The sequence below is a fragment of the Hyperolius riggenbachi genome, chromosome 1 (genome assembly GCF_040937935.1).
Source record: "Hyperolius riggenbachi isolate aHypRig1 chromosome 1, aHypRig1.pri, whole genome shotgun sequence".
NCBI lineage: Eukaryota > Metazoa > Chordata > Amphibia > Anura > Hyperoliidae > Hyperolius > Hyperolius riggenbachi.
The window spans coordinates 436,183,433-436,192,214 of NC_090646.1; the positions used below are offsets into that span (position 1 = coordinate 436,183,433).

Sequence of the window (8,782 nt, forward strand, 5' to 3'; positions counted from 1 at the left end):
TGTGAAACGAGAATAATTTACTTACTTCCAGAAAATGTTTGTGTTGTTTTGTCTTCAATTTGCTATTAATTTGATTTCAACCACAGCATATACAATACTGTAACATTAAAAAAAAAGTATAAAGTGTACAGTACATTTCGTACATTAAAACAATTCTGTATGTAGGAAAAGTTGTAACTTGAGCTGTTTGTAAGTTGGGTACTGTCTGTATGTAAAGATTGCATAGAAATAATTACAGTAACTGTTCTCCAGGGAAGCTCGTCCTATACTATAAAACCCCTGTGTCGCTGCGTCCAGCTGTCCCTGTGTCCCTGTTTTTTTGCTACTGCGTATGTGCGCAGTAACGGACAGCTGGACGGGACCAGGGAGTGAGGTGGTCGAGCGCGGCGGGTGTGCGCATGCGCACTAGTGGCGGCAGGAAAAAGACCTAGAGCCCGTTTTTAAACAGGCTTGGGCCAACTAGTAATCTAATATTTGTACCGTGACATACAGGCTGTTGGCAGTTTTAAACAAGAAAAAAGAAAAGAAAATTGGAACAACTACAGTAAATGAAACGCATGAAGAGCATAGGCTCCATACAGATGGTGCTGGACCCTCCCAGCTCTTTCAAAATAACCCCTTTAAGATTTTTTTTTTATATAATGCACAAACCATTTCAGTGCTGGCTTCTTTCCAGCAATCCCAAGACCGTTTATTATTGCAGATGTTAAGATGAAAACATAAAAGGTTTACCAACTGATCACAACCCACATAAGGTTGCTATCAAAGCATATTGAAAGTAATCATGATCCACACTGGATTCCGATGACTCTGTCACACTTGTCCTCAGCAATTGATTGGTTGGTGATGATACCAATAGGGTTGCAGCTTTCACCTCCACTTTTCCTCCTGTGTGGGTCGTTTGGGAGTAATGAATAGAATAGAAGGATCTACTTTAAAGAGACTCCGTAACAAAAATTTCATCTGGTTTTCTTCCATCCTACAAGTTCCTATACCTATTCTAATGTGTTTTGGCTTACTGCAGCACGTTCTACTATCACCATCTCTGTAATAAATCAACTTATCTCTTTCCTGTCAGACTTGTCGGCCTGTGTCTGGAAGGCTGCCAAGTTCTTCAGTGTTGTGGTTCTGTGATGCATCTCCCCCCTCCAGGCCCCTCTCTGCACACTGCCTGTGTGTTATTTAGATTAGTGCAGCTTCTCTCTGCTCTATTATCTTTTACAAGCTGGATAAATCCTCCTCTGAGCTGGCTGGGCTTTCACATACTGAGGAATTACATACAGGCACAGCTGTCTGCACTCTGCAGGAAGAAACAGCCTGACACTTCAGTGGAAGATAGCTGCAGGGGGAAAGACACACGCACAAATGATCTCTTGAGATTAAAAAGGAAGGCTGTATACAGCCTGCTTGTGTATGGATGTATTGTGTGGACATACTGTACATCAACCTACTTCCTGTTTTGGTGGCCATTTTGTTTGTTTATAAACAAACTTTTTAAAACAGTTTTTAACCACTTTTAATGTGGCGGGGAGCAGCGAAATTGTGTCAGAGGGGAATAGGAGATGTCCCCTAACACACTGGTATGTTTACTTCTGTGCGATTTTAACAATACAGATTCTCTTTAAGTGCAACATGTTTTATTCTAGTTTAAAAATGCATAAAAAGAGCTAAAAAGGAAAACTTGCAGCCGGGGACCCGAATCACAGGTTGCCCCAATGTATAAGAGCTCTTTGTTTAAAAGATCGCATGGGATCTGAAAAACAAAACAAAAAAAATAATCTTTTTTGTTTGGGGTACCATGTGATTCAGGTCCCCAAATGTAAGCCTTCATTTTAGCTATTTTTAAATTAGAATAAAAGTTTGCATTTAGATCCTTCTATTCTGTTCCATTCATTACTCCCATATGCCCCACACATGAGGAATTATGAAGTTAAAGCTGCAATTTGTATTCTCACCAATTCATTCTTGAAGAGTGTGTCAGAGGAGTGGGAATCCAGTGTGGATCACAATATCGTGAATACTTTCAATGTGCTTTGATAGCAACCTTACAATGTGGGCTATCATCAGCTGGCAAGCCTTTTATGTTTTCATTTTAACATCTGCAATCACAGACTATCTGAGGATTGTGGGAAAGAAGCCAGCGCTGAAGTTATCATCATCATTTTTATTATTATTTAGTATTTATATAGCGCCGACCTCTTACGCAGCGCTGTACTGTGTGTGTGTGTGTGTGTGTGTGTGTGTGTGTGTGTGTGTGTGTGTATGTATATATGCATGCAGTGTTCTCCCCAGGCTCTTTTAGCCGGGTTCTCCACCCGGCTAGTTTTGGTGACCACCCGGCTGTCATCGGCTCACCTCCTCCTATGCTGTAAGCATAATTGCTCATAGAAGCACCGGCCCTGCATTTTCTCCTTTCGCCCCACCCAGCTACTTTTTCATGCCACCCGGCTACAATTTCATGCCACCCAGCTGGAAAAAATTTCTGGGGAGAACACTGGTATGTATGAAAATATATATTATTTTGTCTTGTCACTAACTGTCCCTCAAAAAAGCTCACACTCTAATCCCTACTATTATCATATGTCTATGTATGAATTATGTAGTGTAAGTACTGTAGTCTAGGGCCAATTTAGGGGTGAGACAATTATCTTATCTGTATATTTTTGGGATGTGGGAGGAAACTGGAGTACCCGGAGGAAACCCACACAGACACGGAGGGGGGGGGGCATACAAACTCCTTACAGATGGTGCCCTGGCTGGGATTCGAACTGGGGTCCCAGCGCTTGCAAGGCAAGAGCACTAACCACTACGCCACCGTGACGTTTGTTTGTGTATGCTTTTCCGGACATTGCAATATTTAACTTTTGCGCTGATTTATTGTTTTTTTTAATGAGACTTGATAAATCCAGCAAATGCTAAAAGTACACATGCTTTCCTGAAATTTCAGTATGTATAATTTTGTTAGGGCTGTTTAATATTTTGGTGTAACTGGTCATATAACTTGTAACGTTTGTAACTTTTTGTGTTTTAATTTTTTACAGTGAGCCTGCAGGATTAGATGTTAAATACCTTAAAAGAAATGGTAGTGCACCTATCAAATTGCAAAAAAATGCAAGTTCTGGTAAGCTTGACATGAAAACAGATGTTGTTTAATATAGCAGGTTGCTAGGTACTGATCAAGTCCATTAGTAACCAGACACTAGCTAGTTGGTTCACAGGCAGAGGTTGTCCAGTTTTTATAAATTTCCTCTGACTCAGGAAATTTGTATGAAGTGGCAACATATTCCATGACACTGTTGAGATACAGATCTGGTATGCAATGCACAAATTACAGACATTAGTACATAATAAAGACATGGTAGACATCATAGCAATTGCAGTGACAAATGTAATATGATTATTAATGTACAAAAACTTCCAAGATACAAAAGGAAAAGAGCTTTGCTCTTGCAAACTTTCAATCTAAAGGAACAGAGCGGAAACAAGTGATGAAGCAAAATATAATGGGCCTGATCCAATTCACTTTTTCTCAGGTTTTTTTCTAGGTGATATTTTGATATTTTCACATCCTATCAAAAATGCCTTTTTAAGCCACCAGCAAGCAAGAAAATACAGAAAACTTAAGAGAAAAAGGGGAATTGGATAAGGCCCAATGTGTAACCCTAGAGACAGGGCATATGCAATTAATTTTTCTCTATCCGTCATACGGGACAACGGAGATGTGGCTCCGCCCATCCAATTAGTGGAAACCACCTGAAAGAGTAAAAAGAGTATTAATAGCCCCCACCCTCCCCTGGCTCCTCAGTTTAATTTGGTTTCCGTCCCGGAAACACTGAAGAGGAATGCTCCCTTTATTTTTATTTAGCCTCACCAGGTGGTGAGGCCAAGAGAAGACCGGGTGGCTTGGTTGATCGTTGTGAACGCTAGTGGCGTCTCTTTACTCACCTGGTTTTCTTCTTAGTTTTCTCCAGGGTGATATTTTTAAAATTGTCAATAAAATGCTTTTTAAATCACCAGCAAGCAAGAAAATATTTAAATTAAATGTGATTGTACCTTTTCATCTACTTTTTAGTACTATTTCAGTTGCAAAGTGCTGAAAAGTTATTTTAAATAAAAGATGAAAAATGTATCTCCTAGGAGAAAACTCATGAGAAAAAGTTAATTGCATATGGGCCAGGGTGTTTTAAGGTTGTATTTAGTATGTACAGATTGGCCAGAGGTTTAACGGCCCAAGTTAGAATGTATGTTTGTTTGAAAAAGTGGGTGCTTTAAAGGACAACTGAAGTGAGAAGTATATGGAGGCTGCTATATTAATTTCCTTTTAAACAATTCCAGTTGCCTGGATGCCCTGCTGATATATTGGGCTGCAATAGTGTCGGAATCGCTCCAGACACAAGCATGCAGCTAATCTTGTCAGAAATGACAGAAACACCTGATCTGCTGCATTCTTGTTCAGGGGCTATGGCTAAAAGTATTAGAGGCCGAGGACCAGCAGGACAGCCAGGCAACTGGTATTGCTTAAAAGGAAATAAATATGGCAGCCTCCACATCCCTCTCGCTTCAGTTGTCCTTTAGAGATATTAGGAGAATTTTCTGCTCCACACTAGTTGCCACAAGGACTCTCACCAATCCCCTACTTTTTTTTAAAAAAAAATGAACATTGTATATTTGTATAAATATCCTTTGTTGGAGAGATCTTTCAGCATTTTGATCTTGCGTATATGTCTGACTTCTGCTGCAAATCTACATTTCACTTAAATGACCATTAACTTTTTTCTTTTATTTTCCTTCTCCAGCTTCAGCTAAGCCAGCCTTAACAAAGTCTGGAAGTTCACCAATACTGTCTGCTTACTTCCCAGGACAGCAGCCAAGGCTTCCTGCCTCTTGAAAAAAATTGTACTTCGTAGATCATTGACCAAATACTGCACCTAAGAAAACTACTTTGGGTGGAATTGTGGTCAACCTAAACTGCCAGATGTTTAAGCTGTATCCCCAAAAAAGTAGTTACGTATTTAATGTATTTTATATTTCCAAGCCAACATATCCCAAAGCCTTAAAACCTGGTTATATGTTTTTGTTAAATATGTGAGAGAACTATTTGGTGCTAGAATCTGCACGTCTGTAAATACCACATAATATTTTGTATGTTTTAATAGTTTTGCCTACGCACACAAGTTTGTTAGGTGTCCAGGCTGAAAGATATGCTGCAGAGACAATGCTAGAACATGTTTACTATTTATAAGACACACTGGAAGCTGTTTGTTTATTTCATATATGCTGGTTTTATGATTAATTTCATGTAAAGGGAAATATCATTATTTGCTATATTACCCGAATCTCCAACTAATTTGATTTTGTCCAACATCAAATGGTGTTCATGTCACGCGACCACACAATTAAACATGATCTGATAACATCCATTTATAGCAGCCATACTAGTGGGAAAACTTTCCTTGACGATCTCAGCCCCCCACCCACCAATAACTCTGAACACCAGAGTGTAGACTGATATGTGGCAAAGAGGTGAGAACAAAGTCAGGTATAACCCCTAAACTATCTAAATAAAAGGCATATTAACAGCGAAAAGAACACAAATGGAAAATATTAATTGCAGAAATCAGAGGACTCACTCCAGGAAGTGTGCTTGGGGTTATTTGAGCATATTGCATTCCACATTTTTTTGTGTGGGTTTTCCGTCCTGTTAATTCTCCCTTTCTTCTTGTCATTCTTGGTTACGAATTATTCTTACCACATTTTTTATATTATATGATGAATTATAAAATTCAACACCACACTCTTTATGTGAGTAAAGCAATTTACATCTGATATTTTGGCAGTTCAGAATTATATGCACTTAAACTGTACCAATGTATACATTATAGTGTACGTTGGACAGTTTATGAAGATTGTATTCAGCAATCTTCTTTGTCTTTGTGCTCTGTTTTGAAGGTCACGCTTATATTTTCCTCTAATAATATGCAAGTGACCCTGCGTCTGTCCCTGTGTCAGTGCCTTTTTGCACTGCGCATGTGCAGGGACAAGACGCAGAGACACTGCCGAGAGCCACGTGCGCATGGCGGGCATGCGCGGCGAAGTAATGACAGACCTAGCCCGTTTTTTAAACGGGCTAAGGTCACTAGTGCAGTATAATCTCGATATAGCTTGATATATAGTAAACATTTGGGTATAGTAAACTTAGTGTCTAGGTCCCAGCCAAGCCCCATTTATAAGTATATGAAAGGAACGCCAGGTATAGTAAAACCTGATATAATACAACTTTCATTATAGTAATACTGTTTTTTTTGGCCCCTTCGAAATTCTGTATCTGGCTATAGTGGAAAAATAGGGGTGCATGCGTCGTACGTCAGTTGGAGAGCCATGGTTGGTGGGCTGGCTGGCAACCACTTGTAGCCTGCACAATATCTGCTCATTACTGTGGGCCTGCGTGAATTGCCTCAAAAGCACTAACTGGTGAGAGCTGAGCTTACTGATTACTGGCGTAATTGCCTATCATTTGAGACTTGCTTGTGCATGGTTGCAACGCTGCAGTATCATCCAGGCTGCCCATTATTGTGGACAGAGGAGCAGACTATAAGTGCTGTACTTGCACTAGTGAGACCTATGCTTCTAGTACAAGCGTGTGATTTTTGCAAGCAAATCCCTACATATTGAGCACTGTGCTTGCTTGCCGAAGCATTGAAAACCGTTATTCCCAATTATTGACTGAATTAAGATTCAGTACTATAGTATACCTTGTGCTTCAGCATGACCATTTATGATATAGTAAACTACTTTCCCCGTCTGAGTTAGCTATTAAATTCTACTGTATTGTTCTATTTGTCAGGTTGTATAGGTTATGTAATGACATTAGACTTTTTTTACTTTGTCACCATTTATCATTAACTTTATCTATGTTGGTGCAGTGGTTATAAAAGAATGTCCCGGGGTATGAATGTTGCAGTCTGAATTGAAGTTAAACACACTTTGAACTGAGGACCATCGCAGTAATGCAGTGTTTCTCAAACCTGTCCCCTTGACTCCCCAATGGTGCATGTTTTGAAAAGCAACCTCACCTATGCACAGGTGGGATAATTCATGTCTTAAGGTGCATACACACATCAGACTATAGTCTTTGGAAAATGAAAGATCGCAGACCAATCTTACCACCCTTCATGTAGTATGAGAGCCATACTCTACACAGTCTTTTCTATGGAGCTGAACTCCACATCAGAAAAAAATCTTTGCACGATGCTGCACACACAGATGCTGTACAGACACAAAAGATCAGTATCTGCAAAAGATCTGTTCCTGCCAAAAATCCATTCCTGCAAATTGCAATGATAGTCTATGAGAGCTGCAGATCATCATACACACATGATTTAACTGACATTCATCTGCAGATCAAGCAATCATCTGCAGATCTGAAAATCCATCTTGGTGGATCTGATCTGCAGATGAATGTCAGTTAAATCATGTGTGTATGATGATCTGCAGCTCTCATAGACTATCATTGCAATTTGCAGGAATGGATTTTTGGCAGGAACAGATCTTTTGCAGATACTGATCTTTTGTGTCTGTACAGCATCTGTGTGTGCAGCATCTTGCAAAGATTTTTTCCTGATGTGGAGTTCAGCTCCATAGAAAAGACTGTGTGGGTATGGCTCTCATACTACATGAAAGGTGGTAAGATTGGTCTGTGGTCTTTCATTTTCCAAAGACTATAGTCTGGTGTGTGTATGAGCCTCTAGCTACATGGAGTCCACCTAGCTAGACACTACTTACCCCACCTGTACATAGGTGAGGTTGCCCGCAAAACATGTACTGTTTGGGAGTCACAAGGGTAGGTTTGTAAAACCCTTATATTAATGTATACAGACCCAGGTCTGTGTCCTCGAGGAAACCTATAGGGATGTTGAAGTGTTTTTCCACTTTTAGTAGGTGAGAGTGGCAATTTTTTGCCACCTAATAGCAGGCAATTTTTATAAGTTCAAGTCTAGGCTTGCTGGGTCACACAGACTCCTAGTCTCAAACAGAAATCAAGTAGTTATTTTGGATGATCTGTTTTTTGACACAGAATAATGTAGAACGGGAAATCTTTTGAATCATACGACTGTTGGGAATAAATGTATTGTTATTTCTCTTGTAAATGCTGCAACTTTTACTGAGTTTTTGTTTTGTAACTAAGGCTGGCACACCTTAGTTGATTGACTGGTCCTAAATCCATTTTAGGTATAGATTTAACTTTAGCCAGCTTCATATTATTGAAGTTGTAAATTGCATATAGGTAATTGAGACTTGGGCTCCTTGGGGATCACGCTTTAGTTTTGGTTAATTTTTGTACTGTTTTGTTCTAAACTACTGTAATCTAGATGGCTACAAATCTATTGTGCTGCTTCAAAGTTGCAGCTGTATTTGATAGATTCTGAAGAAATCTCCTATATGGCAGCTCTAGAAACAGGAGAAAGAAGTCTTCAGTTTTATAACAGTATTAGTGAACTGATTCCCCCCCCCCCCCCCCCCACTCTCATGGGCTAAAACTGTAACCTTATATGCATGTATTATTTATACTGATCTTACATGCCATGTACAAGTAAAGATTTTGTTCCAGTGGGTGGCTTATATTTAAGGGTTTTTTTCTCTTTTCTTTAGGCCTTGTAAAAATCTTTTTCAGCATTTCTTCCACCCTTGATTTTTGGTGTGATTCTGATTAAATGTATGACTGTATCCTGTTTACGTCAGGTCTAGTGTGTTACACATTTCAATATGCAAATTCACATTTCTG

The 8,782-nt window shown here is 39.5% G+C and overlaps 1 protein-coding gene across 2 annotated transcripts in view; it reads left to right on the forward strand.

Moving 5' to 3' along the window:
• Positions 1 to 7,111, forward strand: part of LOC137519047 (spindle assembly abnormal protein 6 homolog) — a 103,261-nt gene extending 96,150 nt beyond the window's left edge. For both annotated transcript variants that reach the window (XM_068237669.1, XM_068237679.1), the window contains 2 exons: positions 3,042 to 3,121; positions 4,797 to 7,111. In XM_068237669.1, the coding sequence (XP_068093770.1) occupies positions 3,042 to 3,121; positions 4,797 to 4,888 (172 nt within the window). In that variant the 3' untranslated portion in view covers positions 4,889 to 7,111. The remainder of the gene's footprint in view (positions 1 to 3,041; positions 3,122 to 4,796) is intronic.
• Positions 7,112 to 8,782: the final 1,671 nt, after the last annotated feature.